We start from the raw sequence: 16033 nt of genomic DNA on the forward strand, positions 1-16033 counted from the left end.
CATCAAAAACTAATGATGTAATGTATGGTGTTTAACATAACAATAAAAAAAAGAAAAGAAAAAAAAAAGATCTCTTTCCTAAGTAAAATTTTAAATTTCAGTTAAAAAGAACTCTTGCTTGTACCACAGAAGAAAATTTGAAATTGTAATTCCAAAACAATCATGATAAATTATACCTTGTAAGAACATTTGGTACTATTAAAGAGAAACAAAGTGCCCAAAATGGAGTCACTCATGTTAAGCCCCATCAAGACTTAATACCTAACCTAATTGCAGTTTCAGCCTCTCCCAAGAGTGGTATTTTAAACCAATCAGTCTGGAATTTCCTGATCAGGACTAGAGAGGTAATCTGCTTGGTAGGTCCCCGCCTTTTTCCCTGAGGGAACATGACCTTGTCTGAAGCAATCCTATCTTTTCTCTTGCTAATAACTTCCCTGTCCTGCCAGTTTCTGCCTATCAGAGCCTTATATTTTATACATCTCTACTGATCATCCTCAAATTTGTTAGAGGGGATACTGCCTGATTCATGAATTATTGAATCAAGCCAATTAGATCTTTAAATTGACTGAATTTTGGTTCTTTAACAGAACTTACTATTTTTTAAAGAAGGAAAGATAATACGTTTGACAGAAAAGTCAAACAATGCAACAAGCAATCAGACAATGAGGAAAAAGGCCCTCCTTCCAGAAACAAAATTTCAAGGTGGCCACTGAAAAGCAGTAATGGCTACTCACCGCACTAATGTTTTGTTGAGTTGTCTTGATTCTCTGAATTTCAGGAGTATCTGCCACAGAACTATAGTTAGAAAGCATCTTTTCTGCTTCGTCTTTATACTTTTTCTAAAAATAGAAACAGTTCATATGAATCTGAAACTCTGTGTGTGTGTGTATAAGAGAGAGACAGAAAATGACGCTGCTTCCAACTCTCCCATTCCACATGGTTCATATCATCATAAATTATATCTTATGATTCAAAGCAGTTATTGATGTGACAGCAAAAATAAAGGGAATAAGCAAACAGAGTAAGCAAATAGCCCAGGGAAGCAAGCTTGCCTCTTCTCAGGCAATGGGTCCCACCCTAGTCCATTCAAAGGCCTCTGGAGGGCATGGCCTCTGTGCCACTCTAAGTTTAGAAACTTGTGATGTCGTAACTTACAATAAGAAATTGGTTATATTTGGTCTTTGTCCCTATTTCTGGCACAGAGTTCCTAAAAACCCTCAGAATTTCCTGTGATGAGAGCGGTAAGAATATCTTTTGTTATGTTAATGAAGTTATTTTTGGACCACACTTAAGGATGGGACTGGTTGCCAGGGGAACCAAACAAGTGATTAAAGGGTTGGACTTCCAGTCCCAACCCCCGACCTCTGGGGAGGGGAGAGGAGCTGGAGGCTGAATCAATCACCAATAGCCAATGAGTTGATCAATCATGCCTATGTAATGAAGCCTCCATAAAAACCCAAAAGGAAAGGGTTCGGAGAGCTTCCAGGTTGGTGAACATAGGGAGATTTGGGGGAAATTGTGAATGAACCCGGAGAGGGCTTGGAAGCTCTGTGCCCTCTCCTCATACCTTGCCCTATGCCTCTCTTCCATCTGGCTGTTCCTGAGTTATATCTTTTTATAATAAACTGCCAATCTATTTAAGTTCTGTGAGCTGCTCTAGCAAATGAATCAGACCCACAGAGGGGTCCTGGGAACCTCTGATCTATAGGCTGTTGGCCAAAAGCACAGGTGACAAACTGAGCTTGCAACTGGCATCTGAAGAGGGGAGGAGAACCACCCTGTAGGACTGAGTCCCTAACCTGTAGAACTTAGTGCCGGCTTCCAGTAGACAGTGCCTGAATTGAGTTGAATTCTCCAATCCCTTGCTGATGTCCGAGAATTGCTCGTTGGTATGGGGAAGCCTCCACATACATGCGTTGGAATTGGTGACCAGAACCCAGAAGAAACCTACCCTTTCATGAGCAGCCCCAGTCCCTGTTCAAAGTAGTCCTATAGCTCCTGCAAGTAACCTAGCTCTCTATACCCACTATTTCTATTCTTCTGAATTCATGCTTTGTTTCCTACTTCAGAAGAAGATACATTTGATAATGGAAAGATACTAGTATTTCTGTAGTTGAGATTAAAATCTCAATTTTCAAATGTATTACTATAATCTCCAATACAATCTGGGCCATACCTTTGATGAGTACCCACATTGACGTAGTCGTAGGTATGGTTTGAAATACACATTAACTCATTGAATCAACCCCACAAGCAGCTGGTGTTACTATCCCCTCTTACAGATGGGGAAACTGAGACACTAGCTAAGAAGTGTCAGAGCTAGGATTTAACCCAGGCACTCTGGGTCCAAAGTCAGTGAAGTTAACCATTATGGCATACTGATGCTTGTTAGGAAAGTAATTATTGTTCGTGTTGAGACTCAACACGGCATCATTACAATCTCATAAGAATTCCATTGTATCCTATATAATTAAAATTCCTTGAAGTTAGATGTATCCTTCTGTCGCAAACAAGGCGACATTGTGAAGTTAAGGCAGGAATGCTGACGACTCAGGCATCACTTCCTCTGGGAAGCCTTTACCTTTTGGTGGCATGTATCACGGTTTGTAATACTGTATTTGTGTGATTATTTGATTATTAAACTATTAGATTAGTTCCCCAAGGGCAAAACCATGTCTAATTTTGCATGAAAGTGGGTGCTCAGAAAGTATTTACTGAACTAATGAATGAGATTGGCATTTTTGAGACAGTAACTTTTCTCCACTGACTCGTATGACCATTTACCTGTTTTATGTATTTATCAATAATTTTAGTCACTTGATATAGTTAGAGCCAACTTCTCCAAGTTCAGGTGGCACCATGAGATACTGAGGACAGATGAACATGCACTTCAGGACCATCCCAACAGCTGTGTCATCTGAGGAGGCTGAGAAGCAGGTAACTCCTTTGACATGTGACTCTGTCATCTGGATACACCCTTTTGAACCAGCAGATGTTTGGATACTGCTTATGTTTTAATGGGAATTTTAACAAATGTGGTCAGATTTTGTTGAAAATTATTTTCATCATAAATCCCATTAATCAAATGTAATTCCTTGGTCAATTTTCTGTAACACTTTTAATTTTTTCATTCCCCTTTATTTTTTTTCCGTTGGGATTCATTCTTTTCCTTGTAAATTTTATAGCAAAGACAATATTCACTAACGAATTTTGCCCAGTTCAGATTTTATTGATAACTTCTTCCATTAAATATATTATTTTGTGGTTATATCCATATCCAACTTTTCTAGAGCTTTTTTTGTACAGGTCGTTCTAAGGGATGTGTGACCGGTCCACTGGGTAAATTAAATTTTACCAAGAAGACAGTTCTTCTCTTAATTTTTAGTTAATATTCAATTTCACCTTCCACCTTGTGCAGTTTTATTCACTGTTTGTTAGCGCTGATTATTTTAAGGATAATATTCATGATGAGAGGGTTAAAAAGACAAACTCATTTGTAATCTCTTTTCTGTAGTGTGAGCACTGGATTCAAGCGTGCACTAGAGTCAAAAACTAAAAATAAAAAAGATCACAGTGTCATTGGACTCAAACAGGGGAGATCAGACACTCAATAACAGCCATTGAATTGACAGCAACTGTCCCTTTCATTAGTGAGATTAATCAAGTTTGACCAATAGCTCCTAGAACAGAGTGCACTGACTTTGAATACAGTGCCCTCCAAAAAATATCAGTCTTAGAGACACACGAAGCACATGGTGACTGGAGATCAGAAAACAGTATTCTGAGCATCTTCACTCCCTACCAACCTGGCTATAGATCTCAGATGCCCTCTTGGCTCGCAGTATGTCCGGGATGTCCATGCTTACTTGCATTCCTTTCCCCTTAATTTCATTTTCCAAGTCTTTCTTGTATTCTTTCTAAAAGAACAGAAAATAATCTTCAGAGCTTTGCTTAGCCTCCCATAGCAACGCAGATACATATGTGTTTGACTCTCAAGGCCACGCGTGCAAAAATGCCATTTTTACTTTTTCTAAACACAATTCATCGTGTCTGTTGTAAACTTTGTATCTTGTGGGTTTCTCACCTGGCTGGCCATTTCCGATGCTTTCTTGGCTCTCTGGATATCAGGAATGTCTGGACCCACCTGCATGCCCTTCCCTTTTATTTCAGTCTCCAGATCTCTCTTATAGTCTTTCTGGAGAAAATAAAACATGCAATGAGGGCTCCACAAGAATGTGAAAAACTGTTAACAACTGTGATGGCATTTTCACATCAGGATTGTGGTTTTGGACTCTTACTTCTCTTATTTCTACAAAACTAGGAAGAGTTTTAAAACTTGTGGGAGGAAGATGGCTTGGAGTGACTTAGTCACAAGTAATCAGAAGACTTCTGTCTACTAACCTGAATTAAGAAAGAAAACATAGTTAGCCAAGCGGGGAGTTTTTTTATTTCAATACAATAAATTTGATCAGTTATTGGTTAACAAATAACTCATTTGATGAATATCAGTAAGATGTCATTGTAAAACTGTCACTTTTTGCTCTATAGTGAATGATTATTGCTGGTTGCTTCCTTGGAATGCAACCACTCTTGCCCCCACCCCCAATAGCCCCTGATTTGCCACTGGGCAACTCACAGCTCCCCCATGCTAGACCATTCAGCTTGGGTGAGACTGGCCCAAGTCCGCGGGTCCTGTTGGGTTTACATAACCCATTATACCCCATCCCTGGCCCTTCCGGTTTTCTCCAGGGATGAATAGAATTCTTTTTCCACACAAGATATCAAGAAGCTTTCCCTCTCCTTCTAGACGTGGATGGAGAAGGAAGGAGCTCCAGGAGCTGCTAAGAGCCTCTTTGCAAGTAGAAGAAAGCCTGCCTGAGAACTGAAGAGAGAAATTGAAACTCAATCATATTGTCTGAGCCCCAGAGCAAGCCGAGCCTAGGGCTTCCTCTACCGTTCGGTTCTAAGAACAATAAATTATCTGCTTGTTTTGAGCAGCCTGAATTGAATTATGTGTTACTTACAAAATAGTCATAATTACCCAGACACAACATGTCTCTGAGACTCGTCACATTTTAAAACTGATCCTAAAAAACTGAGCAGGCTGTACACTTAAGTTGTATACTTTTCAGTGTGTATGTATTCTTCAATGAAAAATTTTATTACAAGAAAAAAAACTATTAACTGTATCTAATTACATTTCTTCTAAAACAGTTATTTCCTCTTATGTTGACATACTCTAGATGTGACATAATCTAGATTTGTAGATTCCCTGCAATGGCGTAAATGTTGGCTTGCTTATCTGTGATATCCTAAATTTTAAAAGGTGTAAACAAAGATCTCAGTCTCTGAGAAATATTATATTTTTTCCTATCTTCTACTCATAACTCTGCTTATTTTCACTGACTTAGAGTCTCAGTTTCACTTTCCTAAATACAGTTTAAGTAACAGCATTTAACTTTCAAAATCATAATACTCTATTACTACTATGTGTGTATAAAAAAAAAACAACAAACATTTCTAGTAAGCCTCTTTAAGGCCCCCAAATAAAGCACTTCATTTGAAGGACAATGTATGTAGAAAATGAGGCACTGATCATAGACAGCCACCAAGGTCCCTGGGTAGAAGTATGTCATTTAATTTTGCAATATGAATGTTGAAATCTAAAAGCGTCCTCAAGCACGTAAATAGACTACGTAGGACACCAGTTACATCATTTACACACTAATGCATAATAAAATACCCTAAAACTTTGAAGGTTTAAAACAACATGATGGCACCTAGATTCCAAGAAGGCAAGCCCCAATACACAAGAGTTTTAGAGGTTCTGCGGGAGTCATGTTTGCTAATGTCCTACTGGCTAAAGAAAGTCACATGGTTAATTTCATAGGTTCTGGAGGGTTTAACTATTGGGAGTGATTCATGTAACAGTATATACCACATTAATTTCTTTGAAAAGTTAAGCCTTGAACTATAACAAAGTCCCAAAGTTTGGTTGAAATGGATGTGTGAGCCTATCAATTGGGCAAAATGGGACATGGCTAGGATTACATACAAATGAGAACTTTGGATTGCAAAGATAATAGCATGGCCATAATCATGATGTACATATAACCATAGGACAGCTGACTCCCCTAGGCCTTTCTTTCCCCTAGCTTCTCAAGAACTAGTATACAGTCCTAAGGTACACACAGAAATTGAAAGCAGCATATCGTTGAATAAAACAAATCTATACCATTCCAAGGAAAGACATGACATTCCAACGTTTCATGAAAGGAATATGTGTTAAAAGCCTATTCTTAGGTAAAAGTGTGAAACACAAAACTATATTCTTTCCACATTGTTCTCTCCAGGGAAAGGATGCCTACTTTCGGCTTCATCCCTCAGGATGATTTTGAAGGCTTTTCCCCAGCCTCGAATCCCTCACTCCCAACCCCCTTACTCCAAGCCGGTAACTTGAACTAACACTGCCCCCTCCTAATAATAAGAAACATTTCAGAGAATTATAAGTGTAATTTGATAGTTCCTGGGTAGTTAGTTACTTGGAATCCCAAGGAGGCCACCATTAAATCTAAGAAATAAATAACCAGAAAGAAAAACTGTGCAAAGACCAGGGGAAGAACCTTCCAGAAGACAACAAAGCTGTGCAGAGACTGCAAGTCTGTGAGGTTGGAGCATAATCATAATGAGCAAGGGAAGAGGGGAACAAGATGAGAATGGCAGGAGGGTGGCTCTAAATGCAGGAGCAAGGAGTGGGGCATTTACACTGGACATAACTGGAAACCAGTGGAGAGTTCTAAGTAGTGAGAGTAACATAATTTAACTTAATTCTTCAAGGATGGTTCTGGTGTTTGGGTAAAGAATGGATACGAAGAGGACAATAATGGAAGCAGAATTCTGGTTAAAAGCCATTGCAGGGATCGAGGTGACAGACATGGTAGCTTGGACTAGGGTGGAGAGAAGTAAATGGATTTAGAAACCATTTGGGGGCAGAGGCAATAAAAGTTGCTGACAAGAGGAATCCAAGTGACTTCTGAGATCTCACTGCTACCATTTGCTGAGAAGGGAGTGGAAAAGGAAAGCAGATCTGGGGAAAAATTAAGCATTCTGGTTTTATTGTATAATACTGAGATCCTGTTATTGCATTTTACATGTCATTTACATGTGGTAAAGCCTATGAGACATCAAAAGGTAAATGGTTGCAAATTCACATCCATGTTATGAAACACTTAATTTTTCTATAAGAATGAGGTAGAACTATATAAGGTAACATGGAAAAGGGTCCATAATATTAAGTGAGAAAACCAAACACAGAACAAAATACAGGGTATTTAAGGATTTTTTAAGTCTACGTGTACATACGTGTTATGTTTATCTATGTACACATAAGAATAGATCCAGAAGACTACAAATTTGCAACAATGACTGTATTTCAGGAGAATGGAAGGAGGGGTCAAATGAAAAGCGGTTTTCAAGGGCCTGTTCAGCACACACCCTCCCCAACTCTGCCATTTCTAAATAAAACCCCTGTTGGTCAAGACTCCTATGCCATCTCCAGATCCTTTGTCCAAACCAATTATGACCCTTCCATTCCCCTGGCCAGTCCCTAACCCTGGGGATGCAAGCAGATCCCAACATGGCAACAACTCGCCAGGCAGTTAATCAGCTTCTTCTCGCCCTCCAGATTTCCTGGGGGGAGTCAGCCCTGAGCCAGTTCTTCCTAACAGCAAAGGTCACATTACAGCTCTCAGCGTATCCCCACTGAAACACCCCCCAATCAGCCTTGAGGTAAATGGGCAGCACTCCTTAACCTGCACCCCAGCATTCTCTTCACAAATGTTTCTCACAAAATCACCTCTTCCCAAATACTCTCTACTCCAGTGACACTCTTATATTCTCGAAAATACTGGAGGAGTTCAAGAGGCATGGAACTGGTTCTGGGGTATTTCCTTCAAAAAATACACATATGGTTTGACTCTTACAACGTTATCTGCTATCTATCATTATCATAACATCTAAGCCAAAACTTCTAAATGAATATCCTGTCATTACATGCATTACATGAAGAGGAAAATATCAGATGAACGAACACGGTCATTCAGGATATAGAACGCTTCAATCCAAAATGTTAATCTGGCAGGAATTTCCGGCATGGTGATGAGGTCAATGGGGTATTTTGAGAACGTGCAACCAAATCATACAGAAATGGTTATCACTGGCATGTTAGATTCTCAATATGTGATTTTCAAGGTCTGTTCAGAAAGTTGGAAACACAGATTTACAGAACAGCATATGACCTATCCTTAAAGAAAACGTAGTATGAAAACATTTATTGTCGACCAGATGAATGTGAAATTTGTTGTATTACAAATAAAGTAAGAAAGGTGTGTATGTGTGTGTTTGTGTGTGTGTGTGTGTGTGTGTGTGTGTGTTCTATTAAAATGCGTTCCCCCTAGTTTTCTTTGCTATATTCAAAGGAAATGAGTAAAGCAGAAACCATACATTTTCAACAAACATGCTGATTTGGAATGGTCTCCATTCCAAACTTTTAAACTAGTCACAAAGCTTTGGGGAACTCCATGTACTAATCAGGTTGTTAATATGATTTGTGAAGTTTCAAAATACAGGCTTTAAGGCATCTGCACCATTCGTTCGACCAACCTGACTAGCTATCTCTGAAGCTTTTTTGGCATGTTGTATTTCAAGGGTGTCGGGGCCGACTTGCATTCCCTTCCCTTTAATTTTTGACTCCAGGTCTTTCTTATATTCTTTCTGTAAAAAAAAAAAAAAAAAAAAAAGCAACATTTGATAATATTCAGACACTCCGGGAACAAACCTGTATCTGTAATCAATGATACTAAAAAATCACTGAACATATTTAAAAAAAACACATTTTACTTTGTACTATGAAATGATCACCTAGAACTAAATTTTCTGGACTGCTTAGAACTGTATCACTATTCTCACTGAAGAAGGGTACATGAAGCTCCTAAGCTTTTTACTATACATGCTGAGAATCTTCACTGACAACTGTTTTGGGGGCTGGAGGATAGGGAGGCAGGTTTCAATGAGTTGATGCTATAGAAAGAAGGCTGACTTGGAGGCCAGAGCACTCAATTGCTGTGTGACACTGGGAATGTTTAACATTTCCAGTTTACTCATCTGCAAAATGGGGGCAAGAATGTAACATAGTGCTCAGCACATAGTAGGTGTTCAATAACTGATAGCTTGTTTTGGGCTTTTACTCCTATACTCATAGGCTAAGGCTGATTTACTGTTGCCCCTGCCACAATCGTGCCATTCTGCTGTGTCTGGACGGACTCTGCCACTGAGAGTCTGAAATGATTTTCCCTAGTATTACTGACAAACGATTACAAGATCTACCCCTGAATGTGGACTGCACATGTCACCATAACAGAAGAATCTGTACAGAATTACTAACTTAGGAATATGTGATGACAATATTAGCCAAAGACATCATAGTGGCTTTTAATGCTTTAATTTATTTAAAGAACACGGATATAGCCAAAGATGATTGTAAATTTTTTTTAAACACATAACAATTTTGAATCTTTTTTTAAAGATTTTTTATTTATTTATTTGAGATTGAGAGAGAGAGAGCATGAGCAGGGGTCAGGGAGAGGGAGAAGCAGGCTTCCCACTGAGCAGGAGGCCGATGTGAGGCTTGATCCCAGGACCCCGGGATCATGACCTGAACTGAAGGCAGACACTTAACTGACTGAGCCACCCAGGCGCCCCTTGAATTTTTTATACTTAGAATGCAATTAAATTACCAAAGAAGTTAACTAAACAAATGAGTGACCATGGGAACCATACCAGATCATCAGCAGATTACATTCCTCTGGCCCCAGACACAATGATCAGGGTGGGAGTAGACACAGGATAGAAGCTGATCCAGTGAGATTCAATCCTAGAACTTTAACTGTAATTGTAAGAAACAGATGCTCACTTCCCACTGGGATTACTGGCACAGATAGGAATTATCCTACTGTTAGGAGGGGCCATCACTTGGAGATGGCCTCCCAAGGTTGAAGCAATAGAGAAGATAACAGAGCTGAGTGAAGAAGGAAGACAGACTTCATTTGAATTCCAACTTGAAGGAAACTTGACTTTGGACTTCTCTATTCATAAGCCAAAATATTCCCTTTGTTCCTTCACCCAGTTTGAGTTGGGTTCCTATCATCTGCAGCCTGACTAATAGGGTCACTGTCATCACCATCACCTCAGTTTATGAACCTATAGGGACACAACTTTACATTTCTCATTGCTTAGTTCAGCTAGACTCTCCTCAAAGCGCAGAGCCATTATCTGATACCAAAGGAATGACACAACACACGGATGAAAGGACTGAAAGCACCTCACAGGCATTTCATTCCTTTCCACAAGTGCCATGTAAAGTAAGCAACGATCACTCTCGCTTCATAAAGAGCTTTATGTGGGCTCACTGAGCAGCCAAGGCAAGGGCTGGGGGTTCCGCTGGGTGGAGAGCAGGAGAGCATGTGAACCGCACTGCAGTAACTGACAGAGCTCGACAACACACATTCCCAATCCTCTGCCTTTCACTTCCTTAAAAAATCAACTTGAATCTCCTACAATTATTCTGGTTTATTATATACATTTTTCTCTACACAGGGAAACGGTCAATTTTTCTCATACCACATGGAAAGCAGATGGTGAACATCTTTTTTATTTTATTTTATTTTTCTTTAATTCCTTGACTGGGAAATGACTGCTAGGACATAGCTACTTATCATCATCTTGCACATTAAAGTTATGGAATGTATATAAATCTTTGAGAAAGATTTACAGACAAGGAAGTCAGCTGAAACTTCATACATTCTCAGTTGCTAAAAATATATACTCACCTCACTAGCCATTTCGGATGCACGTTTTGCTCTTTGAATATCAAGAACGTCTGAGTTAAGTTCCATTCCTTTGCCTTTTATTTCATTTTCCAAATCTTTCTTATATTCCTTCTATGAGACAAGAACATTACAGTTCAAAATTTCCTGGGACACCCTTTAACTGATATACCATGTCACATGCTTTCTAGAGACCACAGAAAGGAGAAAATATTTCTAGAGAGGAATGAATCAGACTCCTGAGTATTTACGCTCCTAATTTTCTACAGAGACTCTATTTTCTCTTTTAGTCATGTTTAGCATGGTTTCCAATTTTATCAGGATTTTCCCTTTCATCCCGTCTTCCATTTTGGTCCATATTGGTGCCATATTTTAAAAAGATGTCTTCCTTTTAAGTGGTGAGGAAGATCTTAGGAATGGATGCTTCTTATTAATTATTTGAAGTATTTCTTTGAAAGCTGTCTATAAAATATGAATCACCAAAAGATCATAGTTGAAAATTACAAAATCAAAAGGATTGATGTAGCCAAAGTTAAAAAAAAATCCACTTTATTCAGATTCATAAAACCAAGTAATTTCCTACAGATTGATAATACATAGTTTGAATGTCATCTATTTTAATATTATATTTTAAGTAGATCCAAATGTCTCTCCTAATACTTATATATAACTTGAGGTTTTTGTTCTGCTAATGAATTTCTTTTTTTTCCTACTAAATGCATTATGAAAACAACATATATCTTGATCCAATTCAACTGAGTTGCACTTATGACTAACTTGCCAGATAAAAGATGAGGCTTCCTTTAATAATAATAAGTCATGTTCCAGTAAATTCTAGGGTTCATTTGATGTTATTTTCTCTTTGTCCATTATAATTAAATTAGCTACTGCTCTGCTTAACTAATAGCCTACAAGAGGGGCGCCTGGGTGGCTCAGTTGGTTAAGCGACTGCCTTCGGCTCAGGTCATGATCCTGGAGTCCCGGGATCGAGTCCCGCATCGGGCTCCCTGCTCGGCAGGGAGTCTGCTTCTCCCTCTGACCCTCCTCCCTCTCATGCTCTCTGTCTCTCATTCTCTCTCTCTCAAATAAATAAATAAAATCTTTAAAAAAAAAAAAAATAGCCTACAAGAAATTGTAATGACCTGAATGTAATTTTGGAAAGAGCTCTGGAGTCAAATAACCTGGATGAAAGTTGGAATTCCTTCACTTATTTGGTCATGGGACCTTCAAAAGACTTTAAGTAACTGAGCCTTGATTTCCACACACACAGGCAAAATGAAAATAAAAATACTTTTTCTACCAATGTCAAAGGGCAATTGGGGGGATCAAATGAAATGAAAGTATAAAACAATACTTTGAACATTCTGAATGGCAATATAAGTGTAAAAACCATAACAAAGTAAAAACTGCAAAGACAATTTAAAGCTAAATGTGTATACTTAGAAAAGTTATAATTTCATTAAGTCACTGAGAGTTCCTTTTTTAAAATTAGGCCTTTCTACAATGAATTAAAAGATGTTTAATCATAGTTTTGTGAGCCCTTTATTCAAAATTAAAAAAAAAAACTAACTGCTATAAAACTATTTATAGAGCTTTTGAGGTACAAACACAAAATCAGAATATTTTTCAAGTTTTTCCAGAAACTCTAGGTGATTTCTTCCTCCAACTTTAAATGGAAGTGTTAACACACACTTTCCTATTTTTAATGAAATTAAAAACTCTGTTAATAAAGGTCAAAGTGAGAGAAAGAGGAATGGATTAACATCTCAAACAGTTAGTAGGGAATTTTGGAGTAAATATTTCCTGGGTCACTTCTTTAGTTTTCTTTCACAATATTTAATAGTAAATCACAAGATCCTACCTCTTTCAGAAGGTTGGTGATGTACTTTACATGTAAAAATTCTGGAGTCTTGTCTAAATCCAGTGATGACCTTCCTTTAATCTCCTTCTCAAAATCCTCTCTGTAAACTTTCTGTTAAGTAAGACCGCATAATTTGAAATTTAGAAAATATTCGTCACTGTTGGAAAAGTATTAGAACAAGAGTTCCCAGAACAAAACTGAGGCTTGTCTTATATAATTCTACCACCTCAGAATCTTCATAGCCACAAGAAAATCACTCCAACTTTACCATAAATTTTAGAATTCTACCAAACAAAAGCAGAATCATCAAGTACCAACCGCCTCCGGGAAAGCACCCGGAGTGAGGCTGCTTAACACCTTACAGTCTGTCATTGTTTGACCCCAGCCGGATTGGAGAGGAAAGCCAGTAAAGTTGGTTATTTGAGAATCACCGGACTGGTTCATTCTAAAGGGAGTGGATCCAACCACCAGAAGAAAATCTGGCTGCATGGAAAGCCATTCAAAGCACAGTAGCCTAAATGTTGAGGTTCCCATCACCCCTTTCACTGTTAGCCTTTTGTGAATGTGGCAAAGACCATCTCTTAAATGTAATGGAGGCTGGAGCACATTTTCCTTTAATGATTTTGGCACTGAGACTATTTCTCTACCATCTGTGAATTAGGTTACACTGTGAGGAGTCTTATCTTCAATCTGATAAATTGTTCTCTAGGTAGGAGTTCACAGCAAGGAATGGAAAGGGGAGGCAGTGATTGTGGAGGGTGGACATTCACACCCCCACCTCCCTTTTGACATTCTCGGCCACCCTTGGGCTAAGATTCCCTCAATTCCAGCATTTGAACTACAGATTTGAAAACCAATGGCAACTCGCACTTTAGGACTAAAAGATAGTCTCTCTAAATAACAAAGATCTCCATCCATGTAGAATATTTACCAGACACACAAAAGCCAATATTTTACCAACTAAGTATTTTATTCAAATTCCATCACAAAAACGATAAAAATAAATTCTGCATGAGACTGTTATTAATGCAAAACGAAAGGCCATTTCCAGGTTCATAATATACTTATTACAGAGATAGGTAATTGTTTAAAGAAATTCTCCCAACTCATGAGGGACGATAAGAGAGGCTTGTTGTTGCCTCCCCTACATTTATGTCACATATAACTATTTAACAAATGATCTGTGAAGAGCCACAAAAAAATTTAATTTAATTTAATTTAATTTAATTAATTTAATTTAATTTAATTTTAAAAAGGTCATAATAGATGTCCTGGAAACACTAAAATTTAACAAAGTGATTATTAAGAAATTGCACTGAGAACATTCTGAGTTAAAGGAACTATAGATATTCCCAAAGAACACTGAGAAATCACCCTCTTCTTTATGTGGAACTAACTGAAATTATATGGTTATAAGGCTGAATCTAGGGCATTTCCAAGCCAAAAATGTATTTTTAAAAAAGCAAAAATAAAAATTTGGGTATATTTATTTATTTCAGATAATTCACTACAAAAAGCCCTTCTCCTATTAAAAACTTATTTTACTGAAATAAGTCATTAAAGAAGGTTGATAATGACTGGAACTGGCCAATACATGACTGGGCGAAAAAAACAAAAAAACTTTTAGTACGCTTTTTATGAAACAGAAGACAAAGAACTTTCTTTTCAAAGCCAGATTTAGAGACTCCTTCTAGAAAACACACTGATTAAACCTATATCTGGCATTTGAAGAAAAGTGAGAGAAGCATAATTATAGGCTATTCCCGACATCATAAACACTTAGCTTTACCCAGAGAAGGCTCAAGAAGCTCATTGTCAAGCTTACCTCGTAGGAATAAAAGCCATCTGTAAGCCAGACAGTTCTCTTTGTGTCCACTTCATTGGCCCTACATTTAAAGGCATCTTTCACATCATCCTTGGTCTAAGAGTTTTAGATATTTTATGTTTCTAGCCTTTGGAGCATAAATTTTGTCTAAAGATATTTTCTACTGAAAGATTTCTCTCTCCTCAAACTCTGCTGAGCAGAACTATAACTGCTGAGCTTAAAAGTCTAATAGCCAGTGGCTATAATTAAAGGGAAAACATGTCTCAGCCTCTGCAAAGGATAATTTCCCCCTAGCGACAATAGCGGAAATCAGAATAGAAAAAATTGAAAGTCAATATTAACAAAAGGCCCACATAGCCCCCGATGTAAGTGAATTCCATAGCATGTAATAAATGTATTACTAAAGCTGTTTGCACTTGATATCAAAACAGCCAATCAGAAGGAACTGATTTGGGGTGGGTTTTTTTTTTTTTTTCAGTTGTCAATATTTTATTTTCCTTTTGTACCATGTAGCCATAGCAATGGTAAAAGCAAAGGGCTAGTTATCAGACTTCCAAGATCGGCACAAGGAAACATGCCTACATAGAACAATAGCACTTTTTCAGTACAGAAGCTATCTTTAAAGTCCCTGTCATCTGTATAGTGAAATTTGCTCTTGGGGAATCTATCTCTTTTGAGGATCTACCCCCAATAGAAAAAAAAAAAAATCAACTGAGCATTTCATATAAAGAAAAACAACTTGGTCTACTTTGCCACTGAATCTCTGAGAAGCAGATTATCTGTATATTTTGGGTTTGCTTGTTTTTTTAAATCCATCTGGTTTTTATGACTTTAAGTTAGGGGACGATTTGTTTTCTTCAATGCGTCCGTGTTCCTCAAAGTATGTTCGTGGGACCACCAACATCAGAAGTTCCTGGGATGTTGTTAAATACGATTCCCAGGCTCCACTGCCAGACTCATGAAGGACCTCCTGAGGCAGCAGCATGGGGATGTGCATTCCCAACATGCTTCCCTGAGACTTATCCACAGAGAGTTTGAGTACTATAGCCATGGGGAGAAAGGAGAGGGAAAAGGGGGTCTTCAGAAGAGAAAATACGGAGAGGATCAAGGAGAGGAAAACAGGGTAACATTTCCCACTGCGAGTAAGACAAGAAGATGTAGCACAAACACCTAAATAATAATAGCCTGGGGCTGACAGGAAGAACACAGAAAGCCCACTCTGAAGGTGCTGGTCTTCTCCTTAAAGGACGAGGCATGACTGTCAGTGAGAGCTGGGGGACCAGGAGGAGAGCGAGGTGAGAACTAACACAGGCCACAGGCTCTGGAGGCTCAACCTGGATGCTCAACCCAGAGGTTGCCTTCCAGTAACAGCGCAGTACTTTACATACTATTCTCGAAACACAGAAAAGGTGATATGGACTGAATGTCGGTGTAACCCCAAAATCTACATGTGGAAACCCCAGC

General features: G+C 38.4%; 1 protein-coding gene across 4 annotated transcripts in view; it reads right to left on the reverse strand.

The window, feature by feature from the left end:
* Nucleotides 1–16033, reverse strand: part of NEBL (nebulette) — a 342127-nt gene that overhangs the window by 43861 nt on the left and 282233 nt on the right. Inside the window, exons 11-16 of one of the 4 annotated variants that reach the window (XM_036100133.2) lie at nt 12745–12855; nt 10887–10997; nt 8662–8772; nt 4085–4195; nt 3807–3917; nt 735–839 (exon numbers count right to left, since the gene is read on the reverse strand). The exons of the other annotated variants lie outside the window; for them this stretch is intronic. Coding sequence (XP_035956026.2) covers nt 735–839; nt 3807–3917; nt 4085–4195; nt 8662–8772; nt 10887–10997; nt 12745–12855 — 660 coding nt within the window. The remainder of the gene's footprint in view (nt 1–734; nt 840–3806; nt 3918–4084; nt 4196–8661; nt 8773–10886; nt 10998–12744; nt 12856–16033) is intronic. 4 annotated transcript variants of the gene reach the window in all.

Source organism: Halichoerus grypus, chromosome 6 (genome assembly GCF_964656455.1).
Source record: "Halichoerus grypus chromosome 6, mHalGry1.hap1.1, whole genome shotgun sequence".
NCBI classification, from domain to species: domain Eukaryota; kingdom Metazoa; phylum Chordata; class Mammalia; order Carnivora; family Phocidae; genus Halichoerus; species Halichoerus grypus.